Genomic DNA, 20,369 nt, shown 5'->3' with positions numbered 1-20,369 from the left:
CATACTGCGGGCTTCTTTAACTATATTTAACTGTCGCCTGGCCAGGAAAGGCTCTAAATTGGGCTTTAAATTCTGTCCACGTTTTCCCATTACTATTTGGCCTTTCTATATTTTGCTGAGAGGAAATTTATTTCTCGATTCGAGCTTCGCAGCAGAGAGAATGGGTCAAAAGGTGCCATTTCGTCCAATAAAATCTTTATATTTAGAATCAGTATGAATATATTTTTTATTTAAATAAACAAAGGACAAAGTTCATTTGATGTGCAACTTTGATTCAAATCATAAAAATATTAACGTAAGCTTACCCAACAGTTGTCATGGAAACAAACGACCACCAGAATCCTTCACCAACACCTTTGCTAAAGCTGGCCGGAAATTCATCAGGATTAGACTTTGTGTCCTGAAAGGAAGCATGCCAACAGGTAATAAAACAGTTGTTTGTCCGAATCGCTGAGACGGAACACTTGTAGAAATATGGCGCGAGTCTCATATTAGGGCCAGTTTGTTGTCCCGCGACCCTTCGTACCCCCCTCGTGTGGATCAAGTGATCTTGAAAACCATGTGTTCTTCGCAGTTTGTTTGTGCGAAGCGTTTTGTGAGAGCTTGATAGCTTGATCACTTTTCTTTTGTTTATTTGCCATCAATGTTGAATATGAGGCCGAAAGATGCCCAAAAATATGCGAGTCTTCGTTTTAAGCAATTATTTGTATTGCTTTCTTTTGTAATTGGTTCGAGTCGAGTGTATTCTGTAATTTTTAGCCATACCTACTTCGACGACTTTGTAGACAACACTACCGACGTGCGTGCGTGTAACGGATTAAACATTTTTCAGTGCCCAAAGCTTCTTGTGGCTATATTCAACATCTCATCTCCCATGGGACCGTTACTGGGGGAGAATAGCAACAGCAGGAACGGTCCCACAAGCGAGATTTCGTTTCTACAAATCGTGAATACTGAATTTTTGAAACAAAGCCATTATTTTACGACTGCTTTAAATTTTACTCGTTGCCATGCAGAACTGGTGAAAATGCAATTATCACTTCCAATCATCATTTGGCATTATCAATTACGAAAACGCAATATAGAAAGTGAAAGAGAACTTAGGCTAGTCAACATGGTCAATAAGCTAAGGCCATAGTACCAAATTTGCAAAACGTGTCTAACGAATTCTGTCATTTTAAAGTTACAGGTTTAATTTTGTATTATTTTTCGTATAACAAGAAACTAAAGAATCATCAACAACTACTTACCAAAATCCAAATAATAAATCCTGATATAAAAGCCATACACGCTGACAGCACGAACAGTGGGAAACAGTCATATAGCGCACTTATCATGTTGTCAGCCGCTTTTCCGGGGGGCCTCTTAGCGGCAATAAAAGCCACCCCAGGGGACTCCACAAGATTGATGTACGCATACTCCCCCATGTATTTCTCGATGTATCTGTTGCCGTAGATAGGAAAGCTTATCTGTGGAACGTCATCCATGTCGCTAAGCACTTCTAGAACGCTTTTCTTGACGGACGGCTTTTCCTTGCCGTTTGTAGCTACGTCGATGAAGGTATCGCCGTGTGCAGGACATATCCCACAGGCATAATGCACCATGTCAGTGACAATATTGCTAAGTACTCCTTCTAGTGTATTGTCCTCGTCGTTGACCTTAAGATATGGAGAATTCGACCAGTAGTTTGTGTAGAGGATTTTTGGACAACGGCAGGTTTCTATGGAGAGGAAAAGAATAACATACACAAAGGTTACGATTTTACAAATTTAAATTGATTCATTTATTAATCGGTTACAATAATGAGGAATGTATATTTTTGTTCGCATGACGTGTAAACATGGTAAGGTAAATAAAGGTTTACGTTTGACTTAAGTTGCCAATCGGTTTCCTCTTATCTGCTCATCTCATCTCCATGAAACGACAGGAGTATTTTTTAAAAATTTCCCTTTGTTTGGATGCTAGTTCACCGCAGGGTTACCCCCAGCATTATTTCTCCGGTTACCATTTTTTTCACCTGATGGAGAGGGGCACTAGAGAGTTAATTGCTTGGCAAACAACACGAAACAATAACCCGGGCCAGGGTCCTATTTCTCGAAGCTCACGAAACGCCATAGCAAAATCTCAAACCTTACATGATCGCGAAGCTGTTTTGTTTACGCATTGCTGATATGAATAGAGGTTCCCTTCATGCAAAGTTTCAGCCTTATACACTTCTCAGTTTTTTAGATACAGTTATTTAAAAATGGGTTTGCGAGCCCGAAAAGCTTCCAGGCCTTGCGAGAAACGGGCCTAGGACTTGAATTCGGTGTGATGTTGCACTGGTAACGAGGTTTCCACTTGCTTACCTCCATAGACAAATTCACTGTACGGTCCCATGCCCTTCTGAGTAAAAGCCGCCACTCGAATCTCGTAAATCGAGTACGTTTGAACTGGAAGCTCAACTATAAGGTCAGTTGATTTTACCGTCACTGTATATTCCTCTGTATCAAACACTTCCCTCTCAGCTGTTTGAATTCTTCGATATTTTATGGAATATCCCATTAGAAGGCCGTTCACGTGACCCATAGGGACTGGCGTCCAAGTAACGTTTATGCCCACTGCGGATGTGCGATTATGGGCCGTCACACTTTGAGGAGGCATGCTGGGAACTAAGAAGAGAAACGAAGGAGACAAGAAGCGAGAAGAGTATGTAAATACACATAGCCGGCAATAAAAAAGTGGTTACATCTTACAATTATTGGTTTGCTACATGTTTCTTTCAAGCCTAACATTAATTGTCATTAGAAATTTAAAGACCTTAGGTTCAAAACAGATATATTGATACAGAAATTGGGTTGTGTTATAATATCGTGAACGTTTGGGGATTCTCTCTACGGAGTGAGGATCCCTGACTTTTATGGGCCGCTCCAAGGCTAGGCGGCCACGTAAGTTGACTGTGATCATGTCCAGCAACTAAGATTTATTGTCGAGTTTACTAGTTCGTTGATTTTAAGTTAGTGTTGTGGAGCTATATATCTTACAACAGACTGTCACATTTCCTAGTAAGGCAAGGCTCGTAGGATACTCTTTTACGGTTATTTTTTACTGGAGTTCACACAAGAATAGAAACTCTAAGTAATTGACCTTTTTATTTTACTCACCATCGCCAAATGTGTAAGCAATGTCGGAATATTCCACGCCACATCCTTTGGAAGTCCTGGCACAGACCACCACCTTGTACCGCGTGAAGTAATCAAGATCACTTAAAACCACTCCAACCGTGTTTGCATCAAGTGTCACTGTTTCCCAAGTTAACGGCGACGATCCGTCATCCTTTGCATATCTAACCTCGTATCCCAAGAGTATTCCGTGCACGTAAGTTTGGCTGATTGGCTCCCAGGAAACGTCTATTGTGCTTGAACTTGTCGATTGAATAACACTGTTCGGTGGCGGTTGACTGGGCACTGTTGGAGATTTAAAAGTAATATTGTAATGGCCAATTGAATAGGATATTAAGTTTAGTGAGTAGAAAAATAAATAACTTGGCAAATGGGTCCCGTAAACCCAAGGAAGAGGACATTTACGACAACTGCAGTAGATACAGTGAGCTATAAAAAACTCAAACGCCAAGCATGGAAATCGCAATTAGTTTTCATTTTGTACCTTATTGGTTGGGTAAATTGATCGTCCTTTTCTTGATTGGCTGAATTAAGTCATTAGCCATCTCAGCTGTCTTAGTCGTGTATCTATGAAATCTTCTTAGTTGTGTAATAAATCTCTCTCAGCCTATGTTCTCCCTGTACGGCCTTTGCGCTTGGCTAACAAGATGTGTGTATTGACCTCTCCCAAACTGGAGCTGAAAATTTATTGAAAAACTACATGCTGTAAACTTACCGTCTTCCTGGGTTCTTAAAGAGGCTACCTCGCTCGGCACTCCATTTCCGTTAGCAGTAAAGGCGTACACTCGTATGGTGTAGTTTGTGAACTTTTTTAAGTCTTCTAATACTGCTTCACGAGGTGATGGCTCAACTGATTTCATGATCTCTTCATGGAATTTTTTGCTGATTTCCTTGTAGACGACTACGTAGCCAAGAATTGGCATGAAATCATTAACTTCCGACCACTTAAGATCAATAGACGTTGACGTGGTACTCGTTGCTTCCAAAATAACCGGAGCTTCGTTTGGTACTGCGAAGAAAACAATGCAAAAGCACATTAAGTCTTTTTCTTTGAAATTTTAGATTTAAATAAGAAAGCTTGACTTACATTTACCGTTGTCACAATCGCTGTGTCTTTCTTCCACTTTTCAAAATAAATTTGCTGACATATGGCTTCCAAAATGCGAATTTAGGGCAACTTAAACAACCTTAACAAATGAGGCGTTCTATAGCCATATTAATAATATACAAGCAGCAATTTCTCCATTCTGATTGGCTAAGAACACGTCAATTTATCCCAAACCAGTGCAAAAAGTGTAATTGGTAGTGCAAAAAATGTAATTGGCAGTGCAAAACGTGTAATTAGCAGTGCAAAACGGTGTAATTGACAACAGCCTCATGAAAAATACATCTTGAACAAACAAAATGGCGGACGAAAGTGAGACAAAATTTAAACTTAATAACGCAATTTTAATTAAAAGACTTGAAAACGACGCAAAGTACAGAAGAACAACAAACATTACTTACTGTAAAAGACATAGAATTATCAAAAAGGCAAAGAGGACAAGACATAAACTAAACTCGAAATAAGCTTACGGCCGACGGCCGATAGTAAATTAAAATTCTCGCCGAAACATTGCTTCACTTCTCTGAAGCGAAACGCGAAGAAGTACTGACCAGACTTCCAAGGAACCGGTTACCTAGTTTTGAACACAGAAGGAGCAAGCATTTCATTTCATGATTGTTTAATAATAGTCGAAGCTTGTTTATTTAAAAGCTCGCTCAACAACAAAAGGCACAAAAGATAGTTTTACAACTGTAAGAGGCAAATCTAACCTGTAAAACGTCCAGTGAAATCAGGTAGCAATGCGGAGTTGTAGCAGAGTGCTCATCTGTACTAAGAAAATCCGTTCGGTAGATTTTTATAGCTCAGTATTTCAGTTCGGTACATTCTAGTTTGACTAGTTTGTCAGCTAGAGCAACATGTGTTGAACTGAGGTTGATTTCTGTTCGGGCGAACACAAACACAGCACGGATAAAACGTATCAAAAAAATACCTCTCAGCCAAGAACAGCAGCAGAACCTTAGGAATTTTTTCCTTGCTTTGTCATTCACATTCTTCAAATTCAACGGCGAAAAGAGTCAAAAGACTGTTCTGAAAACTTTTCATGCAGCACTTCCAGAGAGTGAATGAATATTTACGCATGAATTCACACGTCAAAATTTTTAGCCAGGCGCTACTCTGAAGTTGTCACGAAAATTATCAAAGCGTGACCGAATTGTCGCTTGTATATTATTAACAAGTAATCACATGATTTTTCTCGTGCAATTTGGAATAAATAAGCACTTGTAAATTTTTCAAAGGCTACAAATTGCACTTGCCCTGCAGGCTCGTGCAATTTTGTTAGCCTTTGAAAAATTTACTCGTGCTTATTTATTCTAAATTGCACTCGAAATCATGTGATTACTGGTACTTATCACATTTTGTACTGTAGTTAGTGTTTTAATTGTCTTGTTATAAATATTTACTCACATACCGTAAGTAGTTGTGATGTCAACTAATTAAGTGGGTTTGTTTACAGGAGCGACTTATTAAAAAGTACTGGTACTTCTTAAGCCCGATTTACATGGTACGATTTAAATTTGTCGCATGCGACATGCTTGCGACATGCTTACGACAGGCCTACGACACGTGTAAATCAAACCTACAACTCGCTTTCGACTGTCGTAGGCGTGTCGTAAGCTTGTCGCATGCGACAAAATCGCACCGTGTAAATCGGCCTTAAGGGGTGAAAGTGAATTTGATGTTCTGATACCCTTTTAGGCTTCTTTAATTTCTATATGGAGTCCTCGGGGGTTGTTAAAATACAGCTTAAATAACGTACCGTTAGTAGTTGTGATGTTTAACATGTAAGCTGGTGTATTAATTTTGATATTCTGCTACCTTTTAGGGTTCTTTTCATGTGGAATCCCGGGGGGTTGTTATATAAATCATTTGTCACGCACCATTAGTGGTTGTGATGTTGAGCAATTCAGCCGGTGTATCAACTAATGTGCCACCAGCCAGTTCTTCCTGCAGGGCGACAATTTGTAACGAATCTACCGCAGAATAGGTGACGTTGAAACTGGAAATGACGCTTCCTTCCCTAAAAACAATTGAAAGAATCAGAGAATAATATGTTTGAAGACATTTAGGATCAGTGTTAATATCTTAAAAAGGTTACTTCAAGAAAGGATGAAGTTTAAGGTCACAAAAAAGGAAAGAATGAATAGGAAGAAAATTTATCAAGAAACCTATACCTTAAATTTTACTTTTGTCCAAAAACTGAATAATTAATGAGCGTTCATTAGTGTAAAAATCTTGTTCGACAGAAAGCTATTGCAATAGAATTACCTGAACTCTAAGACCTTCACAACAGCATTATAATTTCTTTTTGTGTAGAAATCCTTCACCTGTAGTTGGAAAAAGTACTTATCGTTCATATGCTTACATTAGGACTATTAGACATATATTGCTGGAAAATCATTTGAAACTTTAGTTTTATCAGTGTAGTTAGTTACATTTTAGCTCAGTGTAGCACAATGCAGTGAATAACAGTAAAGTGCAGTAATGGAGTCCGGCCCCATCCCCCACCCGGGGGCAAGGAACTAAGAGAGAGCATTAATGGAGTACCGTTAAAATGCCGTAAAGTATAGTAAATAAATTAATGGCAGTTCAGTGCAATGATCCGAAGTGAAGCGAAGTGAAGTGACCGAAAAAAGTAAAAGAAATTAAGATCGCACAACTTACATCATGTTTGATTTTGTCCTCGAGCTCAATATAAGGTTGACTTGCTGGGTTGGCTAGATTATCATTCCAGACGTCATTTGTTAACTTGACTTTGTAATTTATCTCTTCGGCTGAAGAAAAAAATTCAAATTTTCTGTTTTACCGACTTTTTTGCAGTTTTATGAGAAGTTTCTACACAGCTTTCATCCTCATATTTTTCTTAATCTGTTGAAATCAATTTAGAAGATATCCTAATGGTGGATTCCATATGGCAAACTTTTTAATTGTGTTACGTCATGGCACATGAGTGCCATGTAATGAACTTTTGTTGGTTTACACGCCGTGTAAGATTCATTGCTATAGCGTAAGACTTTTGGGGATCAATGTGGATGGGAGGTTAGGGGGACATATTCACACGTATGAATTTTTTTTATTCGATTCTGTGGTAGGTGGTTCTTATAGTTTGCAGTTAAGAAGTACTTGCATGCGCCGTTTTATTTTGCAAAATGAGAGTGATATGTTTATTTGGATTATAATATAAACTACACCACAAATGGTAACGAAAGTGCAAAATCGTTACTATAAGAAAGTTTCTTTACGTGGGCAACTGTCCAAGTTACAGGGCTCAGTCTCATCTGCCGGACCAGTGCAGTTTTTCCCTTCAAACGCTGGTTCAGGGTTATCACATAGCCGCTTCCTTATCCTTATTCCGCCATTACACGGCTTGTTACAGTTAGGCCATGGAGACCAGCTACTCCAGTTGCCATGAACTGAAATTAAAAATAATAGTGAATAGTAGCACCAGAAAAATCTTTAAGAAGAAAAACAATAGAAATTCTACTAGGGACTGAACAAGCTTGCCTTACCTATTTTATTTTCACATGTATTACCAGTATATTCTGAAGAACAGTTGCATGTAAACCCTTGTGTGTTGGTCGCCCTTGTACAGCTACCGTTATTTTCACAAGGGTTGGGAGAACACGCATCCTCTGTTGAGAAATATATTTAAACAAAATCAAGGCTTTTTAGAACAATTAGCAAAAACGAACTAATAAGTCATGGACTGAATGACGTTAATTAATATTAATGACGGAGTGAGCTAATAGAAGAACTTAACTTTTTGCAGCAAATTCGGCGCGCGATTTGATTGCCTATGAGAAAGTAGTCGCACAGATGCACATATTGCACATAGAATGCGATGTGACTCACGCACAATTCAGTTGATCTGGTTGCAGCATGAACGACCCTTCGACAAAATTCTGCAATATTTTACGTAGTTTATAATATTAGGGGTCATGAATGGTCCATCGAATTTTTTATAGGAAATTTTCATTTGAATGAGAAAACAGCGTATATCGAATATTTTAAGCTAAATTCAATCGGTATAGCAAGCTCAGATTGAAACTTTAGTATTTGTTAAAGAGCCACCTAGTGTTACAAATATATCTTCAGTCTATTTATTATAATAAATTGCGCAAAACAATATATTTTCAGACATTTTTATTGTTACATTTTTGTTCTTTATATTGTTCCGTTTAAAATTGTCGTTTTAAGTTTGCTTTGTTTATAAAATCAAATTCGTTCGATGCAATTTAATTGAGGTTTAAAACACATATTTGAACAATTCTTATAATTATGATTATTTTAAGGAGGGTGCATATTACCTTTCGGAGCGTTACAGTCAAAACCAATATATTCGGAGGTACAACTGCACTCAAATCCAATCACGTTATCAGCCACGGTACATGTGCCACCATTCTTGCAAGGTTCATCTAAACATGGATCACCTGTTAAGAAATAAAATTTCTGATTAGCTTTGATCATTAAGCCAGGTTTACACGAGCCATTTTGTATGTTGCAGTTTTTATGTGACAACTTTATTTGCTCGTGTAAATGAGAAAAAAATGTTAGCTTTTATGTGAAAAATAAAAATTGTCACATAGGACTCGTCACATAAAACGTGGCAAATATTGGGTCAGCATATGTGGTCCCCAATCTCCCACTGGGCACTGTGCGCGCGTATCTCTGTGCGTATCTCTACTGTCCAAGGTCATTACTGGACAGTAAACTAAACTTTGAACTGTCGATAAATAATTGTTGTGTCATCTACACGATCAAATATATTTGTCACCTAATACCTATAAACTTATACGAAAAATTATTCAGTAATCAATTTAGTAATTTTAAAAAGACCTAACTAATACCCTATTTCCTAATTCGATTACTTTATGATGTGGATTTTTAAATGGTTGGAAAGTAATACCCTAATGATAAATCAAGCTATGATATTAATTCTGGTTTGGTTTATGATGATGATGATGATGATGATGATAATGATGATGATGATGATGATGATGATGATGATGATAATGATGATGATGATGATGATGATGATGGCGGTGGTTGTGGTGATGATGGGTGATAAATCTTTTTTTGATTAAAGACTTACAATTCCGCAAAACAATAAAAATAACATAAAGAAGTTAATTATGAGTTACTTTTTGACGACGTGGCTCACCTTGCTGAAATCCACAATTATGACTAATGTATCCGGGCGGACAGCTGCATGTAAATAACGGCCAGTCAATAACTACTGTGCAGGTCCCTCCATTCAGGCAAGGATTAATGGGTGAACACAGATCAGCTGACGAAAAATCACAAACGCATCTGTTCAACTGACACTCTCATAGTAGTTACTACTATTTCTATTACTACAACTACTGCTACCACTGCTGCTTCTGCTACAACTGCTACTACTTCTACCGCTACCGCCGCCGCCGCCGCCGCCGCCGCCGCCGCCACCACCACCACCACCACCACCACTACTACTACTACTACTACTACTACTACTACTACTACTACTACTACTAGGCCTAGTTATAGAGTTATCGTGCCAGAATCACAATACTTTTTACCTTGAGTGCCGCAGTTGTAGGTAGTTATTCCTCCTGTGCAGCTGCATGAAAAACCGAGCAAGTTATCTTCCGCTGTACAGGTGCCACCATTCAGGCATGGATTTGCTGCGCACGCATCACCTGTTAAAAAAAATGTCAATTGCTTGTTTTTATTAGACTTCGACATGAAAAGAACGCCAAGAGATTTTTACTTTGTCCCACTGTGCCTAAAATAGAAAATTTGATCTTAGTTTGCTCGCAGAAATAACATTGGTATCCAGTGAATCGTCGTGTCTTTCTCAGGTTAACGTTTAATTTCAATATTGCTTAGCTGCGAAGTTATTTTTGAGTTTCACGTCATAAATTATAAATTTTAGAATCGCCCAAGAAAACAATGGACTGATTTATACATATATTCATGACAATTTATACAAATTTATAGTTTAATATATACATATAATTTATGGATTACATTTAGAAATATCTCTAAAAAGCGATAACAGAGGGCATTTGATTCTTTTGTTGTTGTTTTTTTTTTTGCTGTTTTTGTTTCTGTCGATGTCGTTGTTATTTATTTGTCCGTCTGTCTGTCTGTCTGCCCGTCCGTCTGCCAGTCTGTCTGTCTGTCTGTCTGTCTTGTCTTGTCTGTCTGTCTGTCTGTCTCTCTGTCTGACTGTCTGTCTGTCTTGTCTGTTTGTCTGTCTGTTTGGCTGTCTGTCTGTCTGCCTTTCTGTTTGGCTGTCTGTCTGTTGTTTGGTTCGTATGTGTGATTGCTGTTTAATGCTGTCGTCTCATGATGCCATTTAAGTGGAATCAGAAGTTGAATCCGTGTAAGTCTTTAACTTATATGCAAGTCATCATTTTAAGCAGCAAAAAAAGCTGAGCAAAATACGCATACGATGGCGTTTATTACTTTTCTGTTTGCTAAGCAACCTGAAAGCTGGACCATTTTCTCAATAACCGGTTTATTCAATCTTTTCGTCACAGCTAGTTTTGAGGAAGGTGAAGAGTATTACCTTGCTGTATGCCACATCTGTAGCCAATGTATCCCGAAGGACAACTGCAACTAAAATACGGCCAGTTTTTGCTGGTTGAGCAGGTTCCTCCATTTTGACATGGACTGAGCAAGCACTGATCACCTGTGGAAACATTGACAACTTTTCAGACAAATGCTTTGTCTTAAAATGAACTTACCTCATTATAGGAAATTAACGCGTCATGAAATTAACGCGAATTCCAAACATTCGCGCTAATTTAAGTCGCGTTAATTTTTGTTAACGTTAATTTCCGCACCGTTAATTAAGTGGAGCGTTAATTTCCACGACGTTAATTTCCATTATTTTGGCCCAAATTTCTCGTTACAGTCTAGACGTTCTTTTTTATCTGCCACTATCATTGATACTGCGAAGAGCACTCAAAGTGGGAAAAGTACCACGAACATTGTTTTCGTTTAAGATTATACGCCTACAGGTGTACGTCGCGTTAATTTCCTTCATTTTCAAATGTTACCCTCTCTTTCGCGTTAATTTCCTTTATTGGGAAGTAATTTTTCCTTCAATTCGCGTTAATTTAAGTCGCGTTAATTTCAAATACCTTAATTAACACAAGCGTTAATTTCCTATAATAAGGTATACTAAAACCATGCCTAAGCGATTTTAAAATGTCAATCCAATAAGCAACTTTAAACCATACAGGCACCACAAGTCAAACATGCTTTTTCCATCGTCTTATTATCATAAATGTCAGTCTGCTGTGTCAATCAAATCCATCCTATTATGCGTCTTAAACTAAGTCACTTTAACACAATACATACGTGGGGTACGAAAGCCGTTTTTTAAGCACGCTGGACTTTGGCGCGGGTGGAGAGATTAAGGGCCATTAAACGGCCGGGTTAGTTAATTTGATATGATATAATATGACGACATGAGGTGATTTGGTTTTTCACGGTAAAAACATCAGGCCAATTGCCCAATACAACTTGTCATTGCGCCATGTTGAGTTCTTGTGCATGACATGTTTTCTCTCAAACTTTTCCACTCTACTCTGCCCAAGACTATAAACCGGCGCTGGAGAATTGCCACGACATTACGACAGATTAGTAAGTTGTCCAGAGGAGGGGTGGCAGTACATCTGCTAAGAAATCTGGAGTTTAGCTCTTAAGCGCCGATGAACCGCATCTAGCTCATGCGATCCATGGATTAGATTGGATTGGATTGAAATACATTTGATTGGATTGCACTGGATTGGATTAGATTGAACTGTATTGGACTAAACTGGACTGGTCTGGATTATATGGACTAAGATTGAATTGGATTGGTTTGGATTAGATTGAACTGAATTGGACTAAACTGGACTGGACTGTATTGGATTGGATTGGATTGAATTAGATTGATTGGATTGAAGTGGAGTGGAGTGGAGTGGAGTTAATGTGATTAGACAGGACACGACAAGACTGGACTGCACTGAATTTGGTTTGGATTGGAGTAAATTGCGCATGACTGGACTGCATGAACTGGACTTGACTAGAATGGATTGGATTGAATTGGATGGGATTGGATTGGCTAGGATTAAACTGTATTGGTAAGATCTTTAAACGATGGACTGCAGAAGACATCTGCGGCCCTACGTGACAGAGCTGGTATTGAATGCGTGTAGCTGATGCTTTTACCAAAAAAGGCTAGCATAATCCTATTTTCCATGTTCCCCTTTAACTCTCGTATTGACCGACCCAAGTCCGTAGTTCTTACCTAAGGCGCAGACTTTACCATAATAATCTGAAGGACAGATGCATGTAAAACTTCCTGATGTGTAGTCACTGATACAGGTACCACCATTCAAGCATGGACTGGACAGGCATGCATCTGTAGAAGTTTTAATGATAGTAAAACAATGTCACAAGCGATGTGACGGCAGTCCTTACTGAGTAACATACGTCTTCATTCCGGTTTAAACTCAACCATACTTATATATTTATAGGAATGTAGTTGATAAATAGAAGTTATTCGTTTAGCAATACTTAGAACAAAGATCCAAAGAGCTTTGGCCTTGAATTGTTTAATCCTAGAAGAATTTATCTATCCTTTGCTCGTTAGTTAATTTGATAGCATTTTCAGTTGAGACGCTGGAACTGATGACGTGACAATAGCTTTGACTTGCATTGACACAAAATTCTTTAACCTAATTTATAAAACTCCTGCTAGGACAGAATGTTGTCTCTTTTAAAGTCTACTTCGATTTGTTTTGCTCTTCACTACGGATGCAAAGAAAGTTAAATTCCTGGCTGGAATTCTTTTACAGTTTAGGATGGGTTCTCTGTGTCCCCATCTGCAGCCCTATCTTACCCTTTCCATGCAGGTGATAAAGGGCGTGATTCATCCTTAACTAGTCAGAGAAAACCAATTATAAACATGTTTTGATTTTACGATGTGATATAAACTTTTAATGAAAAGTACCTTTACAGCCATAGAGCTCTAGCCTCATTGCTATTTTGCCTACCCAAGCCAGTGGCATCAACTTGATGAACTGTGCCCTGATTGGTGGGTTAAGCTCATGATAAACAATAGTATCAGCGTCTGCATTTCCGGCAAGTTCCTAGATAAGTGAGATAACACACTGTTAAGGATTTTTAAGGCTTATATTGCTTGTATCAGGCTCGATCTTTGGCATCAGCTCACAAAAATGGCCCACACCTTTTAAAGCCAATGTAATGCAGACCTTAAGGTGACTTTTGAGGGGCAAAATGAGCCCAACTTTCAACTCTTTTTTAAAATGTTCAGAAATGTTTTATCTTCCTCTTTTTACTGTTTGTTACAGCGTACAACCATATATGTGACATTCTAGCATCAAAAATGCTAATAAACAGCCAAAAAGAGAGACCGAGTGCTTAAGAGTGGATTGTGCACTAGTAGTTTCAGTGGTGGGTTTTTTCAAAATCTACACTTATGACCCTTCCTCAAAATTTCAGAAATTAGAAATTGGCTTTGATTTAACCATCATGCAAAATTAAATAAACTCTGCAAAACAGATTTTTAGCTATTTTTGAAATAGGCAAAATACCACATTTTCCTCTTTTGCAAAAAATATGTCTTACAGGTTTTTTATTTTATTTTGCTTTAATGTGTAATAATTAAAAAAAGATCAAACATTTCTGAACATTTTAAAAAGAGTTTAGAAGTTGAGTTCATTTACCCCTTCAAAGCTGCCGTAAGCCACCTTAAACCAGATTTCGCAAAGGGGAAGTTTCCAACAACTGATACGTGCCTCACCCACCTCCCCATACCCCAGTAATCTCCTTCTCGGCGTATACGAAGCAAAACAAATTCAATTGAAGGGACTGTGTCACGGCTAAGTTAATTTTATGTTATGAAAATTTTGCCAAATATTCGCTATGAAACTAGATGTTTGCAAAGAAATAAATTCTATGTTCTAAATTACAAAATCATAGCTTTATAGCAGCCAAATGTGTCTCCCGGTCGTTATAATTTAAAGTTACAAGCAGACAAGATTAACTTTGAAAACTGATCCGCCGGACCATTTTGCAATCCGTTTCAATCTTCGACACTTTTGGCCATCCGTACCTTCTTTTTCATTTTGTGTGTGATTTAAATATTGCTTCACTGTTTTAAGAGGTTATTTTATAAACTGAACAAATTTGATGGTCATTACTTGTGCCTAAGTTTGGCTAAAATCCGTGACACGGTCCCTTTTACTCACCTTGAATGGGCCAGTCTGTCCTTCTTCCTTGTAGAACTGGACGTTTACTTTATGTCCCCAGTACTGAAGCTTGTATTTTGTCACCCACAGGGAACCCTCGGGTCTCCCTTGTGTTGCTACACCCGTTATTACAGTATAGCTGCTATTCAAATCAACCTGGAACCATGCATTGAAGTCTTCGTTCCATGGCGTCCATGCTCCTTTAGTCTTCTCCTTTTTTCGTTGTAAGTTCAATCTGGCCTCGTTGGGACCAGCCATTTTACTTCTGCTCGAGGATGCAGTTAGTTGCCACTCCTCAATTGCGCCGTTTTCCATACCGAGCGCGTCTTGACAACCTAAAGGTTTTGTGGAACCGACACATTCATTGTAATCAGAAACCCATAAGGGTTGAAACGTGTAACGCGCGCGCACAGCGTTTGAATATTCATTTTGCTAAGTACCATATTTGGAAACACAAAGAATTTGTACGCGAATGCTTTATACACGTGATGACACACGCAACATAATTTTTGGTCTTGCGGTAAGTTGCTTGAGTTTCGACCTATAAAACGCCGTAAATTTCTTACAGAAACCAAAGAAATACATTTAGTGTATCGAAGCGAAGCTCTCTACAGACTTCTTCAAGATCATGAAACAGGAGAATTTAACCAAATTTAACTTTATTCAACCATGCTTGTTCAAAAACAAGATTACGCCATCGAGCGCGAGCTAGCGCGCGCTGTGAATTTAATCCAAATATAGTAATTTTGATTGGTTAAATGGTTCTCGTAATTTTCCAAATATGGTACTTAGTGTAAACAAATGTTGAAACGCTTTGTACAGTGCGAATCATAGAGAGTTACACGTTTCAACCCTTATGGGTTTCTGTTGTAAATTTAAAGCGTATCTCGCAAAGTTGCTTGATTTTTCGTTATTAGTTTTATTGGCAAAACGTTGTAAGAAAATAGTATAACCATAACCGTCAGCATGTGTAGAATAATGAGAAGGCTAACCGTCGCAAATACAATTTATTAGTATATACTAAAACAGTGGATAGCGTTTTTGGCGAGCGCTGATTGGCTACTAGACTCCAAATATCCTTTGCTATTCACCTTCGAGCAACGCGCGTGACAAAAATTTTAATCTTTGTCATGAATAAAAGGGTCAAAAATCATCCTTTCGGGCTATATTATCTCACTGTTTTAGTATATACTTAAACAACTTTTCACCTCAGTGTCGGTGGCTAGTGGTAGTTAACAATTATTCGCCGAAGGCGAAGTGAATCTCGGTGAATCTCGGCGAGAATCACTGAGCCTGAGGCGAATAATTGTTTTCAGAGGTGAATATCAAGAACTATAAAATAAAGAACTAAATTAAAACACGGAAACAAAACAAACACAAGTGCTCGCTTGAATACGTGTATAAAACAAGTTTAATTCACCGATTGTACATCAGAATTTACACTTTAGTTTAAGCAATAAAACGAAACAAAACAAACATTACGAAAAAGACAGATATCTAGTACCTTTGTTTTATCGTTGGAGACTTCTAGACAATTGTGCAAATCCTCTTGAAATGAGTCGAGTAGCTCAGATCTGAAGAGAGCTGAGTAATTTTTTGTCAATTGATCTGCCACTGAGTTTCTTGTGACCGCGTGCGACCTCCAAAACCACCGTCCTTAGCACCAATTCTAATGCCTTGAGAACTATCTCTTGAAAATATTTTCTTTCAAAAGCCTTGGTAGCCATTTTCAAAATTCCAACTGTTTTGAATTATCCGGACTTGACGCGATTTCTTTCGAATGAACGAAAATTTCATTCATCAAATGCCGCCATGTTTACTTGCCTGGATGGCAAAGTTTGCGTGGCTTAGTAGCCAAGCCCTGAATTGCTATATTCACCTCCAAGCGAGGTGAATATAACGTCATAAACCAGAGCTTCTTGACCAATCAGAATGTCGCATTCTTATATTCACCTCTTAAAATTAAGACTAATAGCTATTAGCCACCTCCACTTCGGTGAATAGTTGTTAATTACAAACCAGGGCAAACGAGGTTCAATAAATTGAATCTTGCTTCACAAACGCAGGGCTACTAGAGTTTTAAAATAGAGGTAGGCAAGCCTAAAAGCGGAGCTTCGTGGTCATTTACTTTGCTCTTTGTTTAAATCTGAATTTACTGACCATAGAGAGGAAAAAGTAACGACTTGGACCGCGATAAAAAAATAAAAACTATTACCAGGTCAGCGGCCAACTTTCGAAAAAACATGCGACCTAGATGAGTTCTACACCTCAACCCTCGATATGGTCATGTGATATTGGTGAGCGGATATCTCGTATTGACAGCTGTCATGTCAATAGACCATAACATGGATGTTCAATCTTAAAGATGTAAGCTGACGTTAACCTTCAGGTTAACTTATTTCTGAATATAGCCGCCATGTTGCGCGACGTTTTCAGGCGCAAACGCCCGCGAACCATGCCGCTTGCCATGATTGCCATGAAAAATCAAATGCATGGTTTTCCTATTTCTATGCAAACATGATTCTCCTCTTTCTATGGTTATGGGGCTCCGCTCTGCGGCCCACGGCCGCTGGGGAGTTGCGCTGATACAACCCATATGCATGAAGTTCTAGCGCAAAACGAATCTTGTCCCCGTCACTTTTGTGGTAGTTCCTTCACACACCAAAAAAGGCACTTTGTTTATATAACCAGTTTTGTTTATGTAATCAGTTTAGAGTAATTATTAAGTTTGGGTTGCCTTTGAATTCTGCGACCAAAGCAATAGAGCCTTCGTAGTGCGACAGATGCAGTGTAACTATGTGCCGTGACATAATCAGTAGACATCGAAATCACCTTTGTCCCCAGTAAAGGGAAACCTCCAATCATAATACTTTATGAAGTGTACGACTGTACCATCTAATTTATGGAGTGTATCATCTACTGGTCTATCGATACCATCAGTCGTTCATCGGATTAGCCTACGCTGTAACAATTTTAATATAGATCTTTTCTCACGTATAATTTTGACATACTTTTCTTAAGTCCTTCACTACAAAAAAAAGGTTATATGCTCCCTGCCAATGCAGAAAGAAACAAAACCACAATGATGCAAGTATTTTCTTGTACCTTTTGTACCACAGTCATCCCCAGTGTACGGAAAAGGACAAAAACATGTGAAGCTTCCAGAGTCACTACTACAGGTACCACCATTCTCACAAGGATTAGAGGAACACGGATCCGGATCTAAAGGCGTTTCGATGAAAAAAATTAACAAATATAAACAGCTTGAGATCGCAATTTGTCATTATATGCACAGTAACATATATAGCAACTGTTTACGGCGATCTATTCGACAGTTCCTGGAACGTTAAAAATTGGGCACCCCAAGGGTTAAGCCACATGTCACGTGTCCCATGTCACGAGCCCCATGCCCCATGCCCCATGCCCCATGCCCCATGCCCCATGCCCCATGCCCCATGCCCCATGCCCCATGCCCCATGCCCCATGCCCCATGCCCCATGCCCCATGCCCCATGCCCTTATGACCATGGAATTGTATTATCATGAAAAATGTCATTACCTGGAATAGGATCACAAGTATCACCAGTGTATCCTGAAGGACAAGTACACGTGAAAGTTTTTGTGTAGCCACTTGAACATGTACCACCATTCTTACACGGACTGGACAAACATGCATCTGTGAACATTCAGATAACAATAAGTCAAAATTATCACAAGTTAAACTAAAATGAACCTAGTCAGCCACGCCTTTGGTTTTGTTTACATACAGGAATTTCGCTATTATATTTTACGCGGAGCGTGTCTAAAGGAAAGAAATTAATCTGAAACTGCCAAAATGCGATATGTCCGAATTTAGATGGCAGAGAAAATGGCGGAGGCTGACTAGGATCCTTTAAAAAAAGGTACGACGCGTCTGAGACGAATTTGGTGTCAAGATAAAGACAGAACATTAAGATACGAATTAAACGGCAGACAAAATCAACAGAATTGTGCCTCCCCAAATAAGTATTACAGTAGACACATTTTTGCTCTTAGACAGATAATATGTAAAGATGAATGCGAGTAGTTTTAAAAAGAGACATAATTACAAGTTATTCAGGAATTTATCGACCGAGTTAGTAACCTCTCACAGCCTTTAAATTGTTGATTTACTTGCAACAAACCAATAAAATGGTCCAATATGATGCATTTTCTACAAAAGTTTAATTATAATTATGGTTCACTTCTTAAACTGCCCTTTGCGGTGTTCCTTTGGTAAGTTTCTTTCATTGGCTTTGAATAAACACACATTGAATAATTGCAGTTTACAATACATGCAAATGCCAACAGGGAGTTATCTGCACCTCTTCTCGCACTACAGTATGGACGAATTTTGCATCTCAGAAGAATTAATCGTGATCTTAGATAAATACGGTCAAGAGAATGGGATACGGCTAAAACCAATGACTTTTAAAATTTGCAAAACGTGCTCGAAATATTGTCAAATCAGGGCCGTAACTAGCAAGAGGCAAGACGAGGCACTTGCCTCGTCTTGATTTTAACCCAAGATTAAAAAGAAAATATATTTAGTTTTGAAAATAATCCCCAGTTGAACAAGATTGATTTTTTTCAAGAAACACCTAATGGAAAATGTTTAAGAAAGAGTTTCCGAGCTTCTAGTTTTTCAAATTTTCTGGAGGGCATGCCCTGAGAACCTGTCATCGAGTTCTTGCCTCGTCTATGCCAAAAGTCTAGTTGCGGCCCTGCAAATGGAAGATCTTGTACAGTTACCTGGACAGCCGTAGAGCTCAGTCCTCATCGTTATGTGTCCATGCCACTCCAATGGACGAAAACGGATGACACGTGCGGTGACTGGTGGGTTTAGTTCATGATAAACAATGGTGTCTCGGTCTGTATTCCCATCAAATATCTAAATCGGTAAAACGATACATTGTTAGAGATAAATTAAATTTCTAGTTTAAAGACTTAGGCACTGTTTGCACGGACGCGGTTTCATTTGCAATCGCATCGCTTTCGATGCGGTTACGCCTTTCGTTTACACGGCGCCGATCGAGACACAACTAAAACCGGATCATTTTGAAAACGCTCTCAAAAGTGGAGCGTTTTCAAAACGATACGGTTTCATTGGTCGTGTAAACGGCAAAACCGCATCGATTTGAAAGCGGTCAAGTGTTTTACCACAAATTGAATGGATCGCGAAGAGTAAACATGACGAACCTCGCACAGGGTGCAGCGCTTGCTTTACAATCACGTTCGAAAACACTTGGAAAACGGTAGGATATGTTTCGTGTAAACACTTCAAAACCGTGTCGGTTTTGATGCGGTTTCGAGGTTATGAAACCGTGTTGATTAATAACCGAGTCTGTGTAAACGATGCCTTAGACTCCATTTCATTGTGTCATTAAACTTACCCTCGTCTACTACGTAATTACTTCAAGGACCTAGTGATGGACGCACTTTACCAAATCTTGAATTATTAACAACGCTTTTTTACTTTTTAACACGATCTTTTCCATGTTCAGATAATTTTTTAATCTTCCTGTTGGTTATGGGTCCGTTTTTTTGGTCCGTGTCACTTTTTCACTCTGGCGTAGGGAATTCTTTTGAGCCGTCTGGATGGGACTTGACTCATAGCTGAAAATTGGTCAACTTTTCAACTGTTAGCTGAGATCCGAAAAAAATACTGAAAGCTGACAAATGCGCTGAAATTTCAACAGATAACTGAGACTCCAGTCGCCACTGAGATTTCGGTTCCCTCATGCAGGCCCTCTCTTTTGTGTTCATATTTTCGACAGAGCGCTTTAGACGACCTCGAAGTAGTAAGATGTATGGCTAATTATCGTAAAGTAAATCA

General features: G+C 38.7%; 1 protein-coding gene across 1 annotated transcript in view; it reads right to left on the bottom strand.

Moving 5' to 3' along the window:
- LOC144628874 (uncharacterized) overlaps positions 1 to 20,369 on the bottom strand; it is a 58,066-nt gene that overhangs the window by 10,637 nt on the left and 27,060 nt on the right. Inside the window, exons 12-31 of the mRNA XM_078486984.1 lie at positions 19,286 to 19,424; positions 18,075 to 18,191; positions 17,622 to 17,738; positions 14,517 to 14,851; positions 13,256 to 13,394; positions 12,551 to 12,664; positions 10,820 to 10,942; positions 9,825 to 9,944; positions 9,428 to 9,553; positions 8,574 to 8,696; positions 7,776 to 7,898; positions 7,509 to 7,679; positions 6,931 to 7,040; positions 6,535 to 6,593; positions 6,147 to 6,286; positions 3,877 to 4,170; positions 3,144 to 3,446; positions 2,349 to 2,651; positions 1,251 to 1,720; positions 306 to 400 (exon numbers count right to left, since the gene is read on the bottom strand). Of these exons, the coding sequence (XP_078343110.1) occupies positions 306 to 400; positions 1,251 to 1,720; positions 2,349 to 2,651; positions 3,144 to 3,446; positions 3,877 to 4,170; positions 6,147 to 6,286; positions 6,535 to 6,593; positions 6,931 to 7,040; positions 7,509 to 7,679; positions 7,776 to 7,898; positions 8,574 to 8,696; positions 9,428 to 9,553; positions 9,825 to 9,944; positions 10,820 to 10,942; positions 12,551 to 12,664; positions 13,256 to 13,394; positions 14,517 to 14,851; positions 17,622 to 17,738; positions 18,075 to 18,191; positions 19,286 to 19,424 (3,521 nt within the window). The remainder of the gene's footprint in view (positions 1 to 305; positions 401 to 1,250; positions 1,721 to 2,348; positions 2,652 to 3,143; positions 3,447 to 3,876; positions 4,171 to 6,146; positions 6,287 to 6,534; positions 6,594 to 6,930; positions 7,041 to 7,508; positions 7,680 to 7,775; positions 7,899 to 8,573; positions 8,697 to 9,427; positions 9,554 to 9,824; positions 9,945 to 10,819; positions 10,943 to 12,550; positions 12,665 to 13,255; positions 13,395 to 14,516; positions 14,852 to 17,621; positions 17,739 to 18,074; positions 18,192 to 19,285; positions 19,425 to 20,369) is intronic.

This window comes from Oculina patagonica, chromosome 10 (genome assembly GCF_052425735.1).
Source record: "Oculina patagonica isolate OP01 chromosome 10, crgOcupat, whole genome shotgun sequence".
In the NCBI taxonomy this organism is placed as follows: domain Eukaryota; kingdom Metazoa; phylum Cnidaria; class Anthozoa; order Scleractinia; family Oculinidae; genus Oculina; species Oculina patagonica.
Note: the sequence above shows the minus strand (reverse complement) of the source record. Positions and strands in the feature narration are given on the sequence as shown.